The 13,494-nt window shown below is 39.8% G+C and overlaps 1 protein-coding gene across 7 annotated transcripts in view; it reads left to right on the top strand.

Moving 5' to 3' along the window:
• PLEKHH1 (pleckstrin homology, MyTH4 and FERM domain containing H1) overlaps positions 1-13,494 on the top strand; it is a 57,143-nt gene that overhangs the window by 28,752 nt on the left and 14,897 nt on the right. For all 7 annotated transcript variants that reach the window (XM_054200477.1, XM_054200476.1, XM_054200474.1 and 4 more), the window contains 13 exons: positions 633-711; positions 1,328-1,416; positions 1,877-2,027; positions 3,002-3,141; positions 3,906-4,016; positions 5,569-5,655; positions 6,666-6,827; positions 7,796-7,876; positions 8,839-9,018; positions 9,150-9,258; positions 10,180-10,292; positions 10,961-11,137; positions 11,932-12,029. In XM_054200477.1, coding sequence (XP_054056452.1) covers positions 633-711; positions 1,328-1,416; positions 1,877-2,027; positions 3,002-3,141; positions 3,906-4,016; positions 5,569-5,655; positions 6,666-6,827; positions 7,796-7,876; positions 8,839-9,018; positions 9,150-9,258; positions 10,180-10,292; positions 10,961-11,137; positions 11,932-12,029 — 1,577 coding nt within the window. The remainder of the gene's footprint in view (positions 1-632; positions 712-1,327; positions 1,417-1,876; positions 2,028-3,001; positions 3,142-3,905; positions 4,017-5,568; positions 5,656-6,665; positions 6,828-7,795; positions 7,877-8,838; positions 9,019-9,149; positions 9,259-10,179; positions 10,293-10,960; positions 11,138-11,931; positions 12,030-13,494) is intronic.

Below are 13,494 nucleotides of genomic sequence, written 5' to 3'. Positions count from 1 at the left end.
ATGCTTTAAGGAGCAGCAAGAGAATTCCTAGCTTTGATTTTTAACCATGTTAGACTGGTTGATATCTTAGACATAACATTGCATTTAGTTACAGGTTTGGGTTCCCCCCTTGGAATTTTTATCAATTTGTGAAGCACTTGGAGATCCTTTGAACTGAAAGCTCCATATGTTGTTATAAATGAGACACAGGCTTATCGAGAACATTCCAGGCATTTCTTTCATTCCCTTATCAGAGAAAGGGAATCCTTTGCAGGTGGTGGCTCAATAAATTGTCCTGTTTTAGGGATGTTCTTGATTCATTTTAATGTATTGTTCATAAAGTGGAAAAAACAGCTTTTTCCAAGCTGTAATATAGTCATTTATTGATAATTGCACATAGGTGTTCCACTCTGTGGATATTAGCTCTGTACTGTTTATAAGCCAAGTTTGTTGTGATTCAGGGAATTGCACACAGATGCATGTTTCCACTAATGGCCATTCACTCAACATCTGGTGGACTAGAGCAATCTTTATGAGGCCTCTCCTTCCTGCCTGAAGGTGTGATTGCAATGTGATTCTGTGACACAAGCATTTCATTTTGCAGAAATCATGGTTTTGTCTGACCATTGCTGTTCATGGTATTATTGTTCCAGGAGAGTCGAATCTATGCTGTGGCTAAGTCTGGCATGAGGTTGTCTGAAGTGGCCACAGTGAATGATACTTCCAGCTGCTGTAAGTTCTAGACAAGATCCATCCTTAGAGGGAGCTTACAGTGACAGTGTGGGACCTGGGCTTCTGGCTGTTCACATTTCTTCATTTCCTTGCCTGTTTTCAAAGTAAATTTGATTTCGCAGATAGCCATGATAAACAAAGGGAGGAGGATACGTCTGATCTCAGGGATGGTTGGTGCTGGGCTGTTTGAGCCCCTACATTCAGTGACATCTTCAGGGACTCTGTTATCTCCTTCATCACTTCTGCTAACACTGTTCTGCCTCTGCATGTCTGTGATGTGCTTTTAGTCTTTTGATTCACCATCACCTTCCCCTGTTATGGCTTTGACCTATTTGGTCATGGTGCACTGGATTGCCATTGTACCATGGGGAGCACAGGGTGGGTAAGATGTCTCACAGGCTAAATGGAAGGACCATTGCAGCTGTCTCTGGGAGTTGTATGTAATTGATAACACATCCCCTGGCCTTTCTGAGGCCAAATTGTCCAGGATGGCAGTCCTCCATTATTTGATGTTTCAAGAGGCTGCATAAGTTCTTACGTGCATACGTGTACCCCTCCATTAAAACCTTCTCCTTTTCATCAGTTTGTATTATTTGCTCTCTCTGAATTTTCCCAGTTTCCAATTTGTCGCGTTCAACTTCTGGGCCATTTACCTGCCTCATCTACAGAAATGTCACAGTGCCAGTCTACACTACGCTGAAGGGGGTAAGGAGTTATCTTACTTTTCCTCTTATGAAAAGCATGTCCAGGGCTGCCAGTAATTTAAGAGAGAATGGCATGAAGCTGAGCAGTGAAGAAAAGAAAATTAGAGAATGCCAGGAAGTACTGGACACCAAAAGAATGCAGGAGTAGGAGATGATAAATGTATTTAGGTATAAAAAACACTACGGCAAGAAAGAGCGCTCTTGAGATCTTATGGGTAAGCATGGGGCTAGTGGAACAGTAGAAGGGTGTAGCCAGAGGAGACCCAAACAGATCAGACTAGAGAATCCAGCTTGGAAGTTCTCAGGTTAGAAAGGGAGGAAACAAGGAGACCTGGGACAGTAGTGGGCAAGGCAGTGTGAAAATGAAGGGCCTGCATTGATTGCTTTGTCTCCTTATTGAGCAGGAATTGTTCTGGGGAAGCACTTCCCACACATGCTGACCATGCAGGTCTGTTTTCCAGAAAGCCACACAGATCAGCAATGTGCCTTTCTTAGATGAGTCTTCAGGCTCTGATGATGACTGTGGCTCCCATGCCAGCTTCAGGACTTCTACGGCTGGATCCGAGAACAGGAAAGCTAGCATGCCAGGCAGCCCTCGTGCAGTGAAGAGAGGTAAAGTGGGAATACTGCTACTGAGCAGCATGAACTCTGTCCCCACAGGTGAGGCAAGATGAACAGGCAAATGCTCAGCCTTGGTGATGTTAATAAGGAGTTCTCCCAGAATGTGTGCAGATATCAACAGCTACTCAGTAGAAACCTGTCCTCTTAGATGGGTTTTTACTGCTGGTAGATTTCTATCCAGGCAATTGCTAAGCTAAGATTGTGGGAAGGATTGATCTCCCAAGCTCATCACATATCCAGTGAAGCCATCCATACCTTTTCTGTGACTTCTCCTTGTAAGCAAGCTAGTATTGAAACTGGTTTTTGTTTCTGTCACTGGCTTCTTGACCAGTAACCAAATCTTTGCTATCTTTGAGAGGCATCAAGTAATTTGGGTCCTGGCTTGGATAATTTTTCTTGACTGCTGGCAAGGTTAAACTGGATCCTTGAGTGAAATTTTCATTACAATTGGTAGTCAATAAAATAGAATCCCATTTCATGTAGTCTTAACTTCTGTTCTGATGCATTGGCTGATGTGTCTGTGCATTACTATGTACCAGTGGTGGAAGATTCACAGAAAAGCAAAGCCCCATTGCTGCTGAGGAAGCCTTTTCTTTAGTTTGAATGAGAGGAGCTTGAGGCTTTATACTGGATGTTTTCAAGCTGAAAACAGCATGTCTGTGTTTTAGATAAAGAGTCTTTTGATTTTTAATTTTATATATATATTTTTTAATCTTTGTTTATTCAGCAGCACATTTATTTCACTGTCAGTATCCAAAACTCACTCTCACTACTTGTCTTCCTAGGAAAAAAAAGGTCTCAGAAGTTTCGTTAGTGTGGTTTGAGTTTCCAAAGTCTGACCTGATTTTTTGTTCTTGAACAAAAAAAGCCTTAATGGTGAACTCAAAAACTCTCTCAGAGTGTGCAGTATTCAGTGCATGCTTCTGTCTAGCCATGATTCTCATTTTTTCCTTTATTTTGAACAGGCGTATCTATGTCCTCACTGAGCTCCGAGAGTGACTATGCCATCCCTCCTGATGCCTACTCCTTGGATGGTGACTATTCAGAGCCAGAACATAAACTACAGCGAACATCTTCCTATTCTACTGATGGTGGAATCTGCACTGTAAGTCTTGCTGCCTCACAGTTGTGAAGGGGTGCAAACAGAACCTTGACGTTGGAAGAGAAAAAGCGTAACTACAATATATTGATTTATCACCTGCAAAGTGATGCTTTAACAGACTGGGGTGTTGGTCCAGCTGGTTTGTATCAAAAGACAGTATGTGATGCTTCAGAAGAAGCATCTGTTATGGGATTAGATAAAAATATAAGCATCAGATCTGTATTCTTTCCTGATGACCAGTACTGGTGTTCTGTAGTCATATTCTACTTTAATGAAGGCCTTACACTTCTGTGACAAAGCAAGTTTGGAAATTCAGAGGAACGAAGGAGAAAGAATAGAATATTTTGGCCGAGAAAAAAACCTCAAACATGGGCAGCATTAAATTCTGTACTTTTGAAGGTAAGAGATCAAACAGACAAGGAACACGAATCTAATCATGAGTCAGCATTCACTTTTATTTGGAAAATCACTGCTATGGTAGGAAAACCAATGAGTTTTCAATGCGTCAGACAATCAGTGAAATGATCTTCAGGTACCTTCTTTACTGAAACAACACAATGTGATATTTGCAGCTACACAGATAGCCTAGTACTGTCTCCAAGTTGAGTAGAGAGCACTGGCCTTGGATGGCTGTGACTCCCATCTGGCACAGTAAAGCGGAAAATGATGGAGGTGCAGCAAATGTCTGAGCTTGACTTCAGCACTCTTTCATTTACATCTTGAGACGTGCAAGATAACCTCATCTCCCTTTGCTTTTTGCCCTCCAGGAACCAATGGAGAAGTCAGGTTACTTGCTGAAAATGGGCAGCCAGGTGAAGATGTGGAAGAGACGATGGTTTGTTCTAAGAAACAGACAAATCATGTACTACAAGTCTCCGGTGAGTCACTGGGATACATTTACTCCTGTGTGGAGGCACAGGGGAATACTGTGTGCAGAACCACTTACTGGCAGACAGGGCAGCCATGGGCAAGCTTCTCCCAAAATGTCCTGACAAAGAGCTTTATGTCTGACACACAGGTTCAACCATGGGTCTCTGCTTAGGCAGGAAAGCTCCTTGTGGTGGCAGTTTCCAGGAGATGAATGGTTGTTCTCAAGGACAGAATCCTGACACCTACTGCTTAACTTTGTACAGATGATGAAAAGCCAAAGGCATACCATGGCCCAGCTTCAGTCATGTTTAAGATGAAAAATAAAGGGAAAAGTTAAATGAAAAATTAAAATGAAAAATCAAGATGAAAATAAAGGAAAAATAAATTACAGTACCAGGAGGGCGCAGATACATACTCATCAGTCAGTATATGGGGCTCTGAGGAAAACTACAACTTTCAGGGGGAAGAAAGCTGGATTCTTTCATTTTTCATGCTCCCACATGGATGTGGAAGTATTAGAAAACTGGGGTAAAATTGAAAATAACCTTTCACACAAAATGCTGTCTTACAGCGATCAATGAAACAATATTGAGAGAGCATGTTTGTGCATTCGAACTTTTCCAAATACTTTTTATAACTCACAACTGTTTCAAATGAAGCTACGTTATTTCAAAAATTCGAGCAGTATGTGCTCAAAATTTGTATATACAATAAAATACATTTATTGTTGGCCTTCATTATTCTACTGTACTTAGCTACATTACAGAGAATTATATTTAGGGATATTCACCTTCCATACTTTTTTATTCTGGACACAACAATTTCCTCCATACCTGCATAATTACACGGTATTTCTGTGTGTATACACATCTTTGCTTACAATTCAGGAACAATGAGAAGATTTATTTTCGACTTTTTTCAGTTGTTGTCATATTCTGACAAGACAAAAATACACCTTAGGGTACAATGCGTCTTTATTTCTGATTCTAGGTTTATCAATCAGAATTCACAAGCAAATTATACATATATATAATACACATACATATATTTAAAAAAATATAACTTCATAAATGTGCAGAATTTTGACTGTTGGTTGGAAGGGACTTCTGGAAAACCCTAGTCAAACTGACACGTTAAGAGGGACTCTCACCAGCTGTAGATCAAACCACACATGGCTTTGTTTACCTGAACCTTGAAAACTTCCAAAGGTGGAAATTCAGCCACTATCTGGGTACCTGTTTGGTGTTGTATTGCCTTCCCAGTGAGAAAAGGTTTGTTGGGTTTTTTGTTGTTTTTTTTTTTTTCCCCTAATGTCCAATCTGAACTTCATAAGACAGTATTTGTTGCCATTACTCGTGCTGTATTGTCTGCCACTACTGAGGAGACTTTTGCTTCATCATTGCAATGGGATCCCACTGTCTCATATTCAGCCTGGCAACCTTCAGCTGCCCTTTCCAGCTCACGAATGCAGACTCCAACCTGCACATGCCGTATGTAAGTACTGTAAGACTCATCTGAATTTTTTTTTTCTGCTGAAGAAGTTCGCTTTTCTTTCCTCAGAGTGACGTTATCCGCAAACCACAAGGGCAAATGGAGCTGAATTCCTCATGCCAGATTGTCAGAGGTGAAGGGTCCCAGACATTCCAGGTAAGTGTTGCATTTTCATCCTGCAGATAACCACACACTTGGTTGCTGGGTGAGAGAGCACTTATTTCAGGCTGAATGGTACTGTATGTCTCAATTGATATGAGCTAACTTTATCTGGCCCCTGTGTTTCCTGGCACAAGCCAGGTAGTTAGCTTAATAAATAATGGGGAAAGAGCTAAATTGTAACCCAAATACAGGTTTTTGAAATGGAAAGAAATTATCATTTTGTTTTGTTTTGCTTTGTTTTACACCATAGCCCTTTCCTTTTTTGCAGTTAGGACTGAGAGCTTGAAATCTGTGGGGAAAAGTGATACTTATAAGAGTTAAAACCAGATAGTACCTAGGATCTCCTCTTTCTGAAAGACTCCTCTCAAGATCTCCAGCCTGACTTTACATGTCTGGAGGATCTGAAGAAATGTCTGAAATGTTGGATTCCTATTAGAATTCGACTTCCAAAGTATTAGAAGTTAGCCCATCGCTGTGTTCAGTTTTAACTCATTATTGTTAGAGGACTTCATTATAAAGGTCGTATTAATGTTTCTTTCATGCTGACTGCAAGGCAACATGGCCTGACCTGTGAGCTACCTTCTGCCCTTATGGAACTGAAGTTGCTAAGGCATAATACTATTAAATTCCTAGCATCTTTCCTCTCAAAGAGTCACAAGCTATTGAAGGCAGAATGCAATACAAAGTGAAGACAGCAAAAAAACCCAACATTTATGTCACCTTTAAAATGAAAAATTAGCAGCAGCACAGAGAAACAAGAAAGTATGAGAGAGGAGACAAAGCCACAATATACAACAGAAATAGCAAGAGCGCTCATGAGAATTTGATTCATCTGAGTTTCAGGCCTTTCACTTGGGCTTTGAAGGTTAGCACCTTTTTTCTTACCCCCAAAAAATCCCTCCTTGAACCACCAAAAAATAAAAATCTGTGTAGGATAATAAAACCAGCAGTTGAAGAAAAGATTTGTAGGTGTGCAGATTTATACTTACTCCTTTTGCTTCCAGCTCATCACAGAAAAGAGAACCTATTTTCTGACAGCAGACTCTCCCAACATCCTGGAGGAATGGATTCATGTCCTACAGAGTATCCTGAGAGTGCAAGTGACCAGCCCTGTTGGTGTTCCTCATAGTGATGCTAAACCTACTGTGAAAGGTTGGCTCACCAAGGTAAAATACTATTTCTTTACTTCATTCACTTTAGCTTGGTATTGACAGTGTACCAGCTTCTTGGTTTGCACAGTAAATGTCAGCAAGAAATTAGTATTTTAATACTCCCTAGAAGGGGGGGGGGGGGGAAGGCAGTACATTTCTGTATTTCAAAGGGAGGAACATTTATATAAATGATAAGGAATGGGACAAACAAGGCTACTAAGAGATACTGACTGTCAAATAGTAAGTAATAACAAATATCTAGTTTATGTATGCTTTTCTTCAACACTATTGACAGCATGTCATCATAAAAAAACAACTATCAGGAAACACTGTTAAATGTCACATTTAATTGATTTTTAACTTGGTGATATAGGACAGCTTCAAAAAAATGGCTTGTATGGTTCTAGGTTAGCATTTATTTCTATCATAACAGACTGCATGCGCATTAGTACAAAGTACAATGGCTGAAAATTCTTCTGCTTTATGCCATTTCTGAAGATTAGTTTTGCGTACCAACTTGCTATGACTTTTTTAATATAATTCTGGTCAATATCTAAAGATGGCTAAAGACAACCTGCATCTGAATCTTGTTCATCTGCAATAGGAAACAGCTCCCTAGACTACATGTTGACCAGTCTTTTTCTGCTGAGATGAAATGATTCATTTTTATAATCTTACAAAGGTTATGCTTAATATTGTATTTCAGGATACAGAAATGATGAGCTGTTATGAATGAGTAAAATACTTCACAAAATCTTAGACCCATTTCCATAAGCACCTGACTCCCATCTACTTATGTGGGATATACTTATCTGCTTTTGGAAGTGGTGCCCTGTATGTTGTGAGAGGAGCTCATATTAGTATAGAACAAATCATATATGTAAGGTTTTAAGGGAGAGTTGAATTGAAAATTGAAATTCTAGAAAATCATTCCAGCAACCCTGCTGATGTTAAAAACGTGTGTTTCTTTGTCCTTCTTACAGGTCAAGCATGGTCACTCTAAGCTGGTCTGGTGTGCACTGATTGGAAAAACTTTCTACTACTATCGAAATCATGAAGATAAGGTAATTCCTTTTCCCCTTTTGTTCATGAACCCTCCTTTTCCATTTCTCATGATGATTTCTTTCCTTTTACTGCTTCTGTGTCTCATACTTGAAGCTCTTCCTTGGTTGTACTTCTCCCCTTCTAACAGCATCTGCTCCACAAAGAGAATCAATATTTTATCTGATTTTTTAATATTTTTCTTAAAGCTAAAATGACAAAAGACTTAAAAAGCAAGTGACTGCTCTTTCTGAGATCACTGTATATCTTGTTTCTCGCTCTCTCCATTTGGTCTTGTGAAGCCTTTAGAGCAGACTTTTATACAGCAGCTGATATATTCTGCACACTGTCATGAAAATAAGTAGCAACAACAATATGGGAAGAGGAAGGTCATTTAGTCAGTGTAATGTGCTTCCATTTCTGGAAGCTTTGCCCAATGGTCCATTACTTTGTCTTAGTGATGTTGAAATCCAAGTTTTAGAATATCAAGGAATACTGTGACTCATACTTGGGATTGACCTCCAGAGTCAGCACAGCAGATATCTTCTGTTTGTCTGAATTGACCTATTTATGTAATTTTAAAAGTACTTATTTTCCAGTAGAATGTAGAAAGTCTGACCAGGATCAGAAAACGGTGGCTCAAGATACTGAGCAACCGACCTTCCTGCCTTGCAGAACCAATGACGTAAACACAACTGACAAGTGTAATGGGAAAAAAAACAGTACCTTATGGGAAAGACCATCTTTTTATTTGCATATTCTCATTCTGACCTGTAGGTGCTCTCCCAAGAAAAATAATAGTAGTAGTAATGCAGTTTGTAAGTACTTTGGTTGCTGGAAGGGAAGAGATCCTATAGAAATGCAAGACTATATAATTACATTAGTTAAACACTGGATTATAGTTTATTCCTTACTTTTTACAGAAATGATAACTTTTTGACCTGGGTTTAGCTATACTTGTCTAACTTGCTTCCCCTTCTTATAGTGTCCCCTAGGACACCTGCCTATGCGTGAGTCCAAAGTGGAAGAAGTAGACCGTTCCTGTGACTCTGATGAAGATTATGAAGCCACTGGTGGAGGACTTCTTTCATCCCACTGTACACTGGTGATTCACCCACAGGACCAGAGTCCCACATACTTACTCATTCGCACCAAACAGGAAAAGGTATAAAAGGCATTCTTTTTGGAGAGCAAGAGTCTTTTTGGTATCGGCAGACAAATGGGGTGTACAGACTAAACCTGTTTGTAGAAAACAAGGTCTGAATTGACCCATACTGTTCTCATCCTTATGCCTAGAATACCTGGCTGTACCATCTGACGGTAGCGGCTGGTAGCAGTAATGCCACAGTGGGCACATCATATGAACAACTCATTGGCAAACTATTGGACGCAGAGGGAGACCTCAGTAAGTAGAAACCACAAACTCTTTTCCATGGTAGCAAAGAATAAGGAAGGGTAATTTCAATTCCCAGTTTTAATCCAGCCAAAGGTGAGGGAAGGGGATTCTCAGTAGAACAGCGTGTGATATAGTGTCCTTCTCCTCTAGTTCCACGGTAACATCTCCAGAGAGGATACAGGCATTGTAGTGAAACTAGGCAAGTCCATTACATTGTCACATCATTTATCAAAACATCTGAAACTTATGTAACATTAATTCACATTAAAATAAAGAACTGGAGCTTTAATTTTTCCTGTTATTGTTGGTCCTGGTTTTCCTTTCCTGGGAATCTTGACCATACAAACACATGCTCTCTCCTCTAAATACCCTCACACACACTTGCCTTCACATCTGTTCCTCTGTCTGCACATATAAACCCTCGCACATACATCCATGCTCGTCTGTTCCTCCTCATCTTTGATACGTGTTCATTCATGTATGTTTATGCACCATGTTCGCAAATGTGTTATAACATATGCATTCATACTTAATCCTCTTTTTCTGCATACTCACATATTGCTAGACCCTATATGTGAACCTTGCAATAACAAAGACCCCCGTTGCAGGCAGCTGCCCTGGCAGAGTTTGTGTCTCTTGTTTGAACACACAGCTGAGTGGTTTCTCACCAGAATCCAGCTGATGAGAAGCTCTGACAGAGCAAGATTGAGGATGGCAATACTTATTTCTGCTGATTGCTAACGCTGCTGTGACTCCTTGTTCATGGCAGGCTTTGCTGAAATCAATGAAGTGTCACCAAAGATAAATGTGGCCTAGCACAGCGCTGCTTCCACGGGTGCTTTGCCATTTCAGCAAGGCTCCTTTTCAACATGGACAGTTATCTTTCTTCTGCCTCTGACACTGCATGTTTTTGCCCATTTACTACCTCAGATTCCCCTCTGTGGAAACATCCTATGTTGTGCTACAGTAAAGATGGGTTGCACACGTCCCTCACCACTCTGCCATCAGAGGCTCTACAGACTGAAGCTCTGAAACTTTTTAAGGTATTTAAAGGGACATTGCATGGCTTTCAGTTATTTTGCTCTGTTGGGGCAACAACTTTGTTTGGTCTTGTTCGTCACGTTTACTGTCAACACTGGTTGCTTTAGACAGGCCTGTCATTAAATTAGAATAGGACAGTTGGGTATTCAGTGTCATTCATTCTCTGGAATTTTAACTCTTCCTTGTAGGGAATCTGGGTTTAGAAGCGATGTCCCCCACAGGCTTTACACTTCAAAGTTAGCCTTATCTTCCTCTTTCTTCTCCAATAGTCGTATTGAAGCAAATGAAAACAATTTAGTGGCAAACTCAGTTGTATCAGTAAGACCAATGGTGAAGCCATTGGAGATTTGATTCTTGCGCTCTCAGCAGTAAGACTGGACAGCTTTAGCAAGGTAAAGCACAGGCTTGGAAGGCAGGAAGCACATTTTTGCCTCGATTCTATTGCTGACTTTTGAGCTGCTCAGGTTGGGGCAGGTTGAGTGAAATTTCTAGTTGCCACAACCAAAGAGGGAAGCATAGGAATTAAGTATTTATTCTCCTCCCTCCTCTTAGGGTTATTTAGGAGAATTCATTAATTGTCTGTAACACATCTGGGAACCTAGCCTGGAAAGTACCAGAGAAGAGTCACTGTGCCATTCATGGCACTGACTAACTTCCACCCTTTTTACAGTCCTGTCAGCTGTTCATCAATGTCCCTGTGGAGGCAGCCTCTATTGATTACCACGTGTCACTTGCCCAGACAGCACTGCAGGTCTGCTTGACACATACTGAGCTGCAGAATGAAATTTACTGTCAGCTTGTTAAACAGACCACCTGCCGACAACCCCAGAACCACTCAGTTATTCAGGTCAGTTCCTTTTTTGTCACTTCCACTGTGCAAATACTTTCAATTTAATTCCGTGTTTTTAATAATTAGCAATGGGGCTGGTTTTCATAAAACTGCAAATGATAAAGGTGTGCTGGATGAAAGAGAATTTCAGCACTGATGTGTAAGAAAAAACTTTGAGAATGTAACTGCTTGCAAACTAAATGTTATTTTGATTTTAACCATTTACCAGTTGCACATGGTCTATTCAGACCATATTCGGAATCAAAATTCATAGCTCATGTTGGCTAGCTATAATTGTCACATGGTATTAATTTTGTTTTCCATTTTTGTTAATCAACACATGCAAATCATGAATATTATTATTAAGCATGAAATCTGATTAATGCACTATAATTATTGGGTAAATTGAATTAATAAGTTACAGCGTAAATGTAAATACTTGATTATAATATTCCAAGCTCAAGTGAGAAAATAAAATTTGGTTGAAGAATAATGGGTCTAATTTGAAACAAAAATCCCCAGTGTATTCTTTGTTATGATTTGCAGTTACAAACAGGAAAAAAGTATTATTTTAAGTCTCAATCGTTCATTTAGCTCTGATTACACCTCTTCTTAGAGTCCAGGTTGAGATATTCAAGAGCAGTCTGTCTGTCCTCTGACCATCACTTCCCCTTTGAAGCATCTTGAACTACATGGCTAAAAATGGTTACTCCCAAAAGCACTGGTCACCATCCACCATTTTGGTTGCACCATTCTATGAAAGACAATAAGCAAGTACAGAACAAGAATGATGTCCAGTTTTATGTTCACAGTGCTGGCAGCTCCTGGCTTTGTGTGCTCCTCTATTCCTGCCTCAACATCACTTTCTCTGGTACATCAAACAGCACTTGCAGCGACATGCAGACCCCAGGTAAAGATTGCAACAGCATTTTCATCTACTAAGCTGATTGCCTTTTGCATCCACTATGGATAAAGGTGGAAGCAGTTTTGTAACTTGCACATGCAAAAATAAGTTGAGGGAAGGAACAGAAAGTTCCCAATGGTATCAAGTCATTCTCCCTTCAGACATTCACATTAATTTGTCACTTATATTAAGCTAATTCACAACACCAGGTGACCTATACTACCAAAAGAACTTTCTGCAGATATAACTGGAGCTACATAGGGAGTTTTGTGCTGATGCAGCTACTTTCTTTTATTGATAGACAGACCAAAAAAATTATTTAGAATGAAATATTAGAATTTTAGGTGATTACATTCTGTTGTCAGGTTAGTGACCACACTGACAGAACAGAAGTGAGGCAGAGAACATCTCAGCAAACCATAAAAAGTTAGGAAAAACTAAAAAAACCTGAAATATATGCTAGTACTGTTTTCTGTTACCTCTTTGGTGCGTTACACTTTCCCCCATAAGAAAACAGTGCAAGATCTACTGTAACAGCAATAAGTTGTTCTCCAGTGTTCATGCTGTGCTCTTTGTTTGTTTCCATAGTGATCTGCTCTTCAGCATATCTCACTGTGTCCTTGGAGAGGAGGTCACAGCTAGAGGTGTCTAGTTGTCTGTTGCAACAATATACTGTTGCTGAGACATAAGTAAAAGAGTGGCTTTGTTTCAAACAAATATTTATATTCAAATAAGTCTACCTTAGAACTCAAGCTGAAAGTCTCATAGTATTGCAAAGGAAACACGTGTAGTCCTCCTATAAAGTTTTTTTTTAATTTTCTTATATGCTACCTCATATTTGCTATTTCTTCTCAGAAGCAAAAATAAGCAAAAATACAGATATCAGGCGCTCTTCAGTGTTTAGACTTTCTCTCCATTGGCTTAGGCAACATGTTAAGGATCTTCTGGCTAGTACTAGAAATCATCTCTTCAAACTTGTGCATTACCAGATCCCAAACTGGCCCATCCAACTCAGTAGTGGAGCTGCTCTACTGTTAGAGACTATTGAATTTCATAAGGCTGTGCTGGGCTCTGTGAAAGTGATTTAATGCATCAGTTTCAAGTATTACTGTGCTGGTGGTCTGCCAGGTTCTTAGCCCAAAAGTACCTTTATCAACAAAAAAAACCACTTGAAGCAGAGAGGAAAGAAGCAATCCACCTATTAAACTGTGCTTGTATTCATCTGTAGTTTAGATATCTGTGGTTTAGGTTAGATTTAGAGCAGTTGCTAAATGGGACTTAGCTTAGCTCCTTCTGCCTAGCTTTAGGAATACTTATGTCTCTTAAGATGGAGCAGGTACGGCTGTTTCTTGACCAGTTAAATAGACATGATTTCCTTGTTTCATACGGCAAACAAGACACTAGAAGCTTTACATTGCATAATGCCTATGGTCTAGATTTACACTAGATCTTCATTCTTAGTATTGTTTTT

This window comes from Rissa tridactyla, chromosome 4 (assembly GCF_028500815.1).
Source record: "Rissa tridactyla isolate bRisTri1 chromosome 4, bRisTri1.patW.cur.20221130, whole genome shotgun sequence".
Lineage (NCBI taxonomy): Eukaryota > Metazoa > Chordata > Aves > Charadriiformes > Laridae > Rissa > Rissa tridactyla.
Note: the sequence above shows the minus strand (reverse complement) of the source record. Positions and strands in the feature narration are given on the sequence as shown.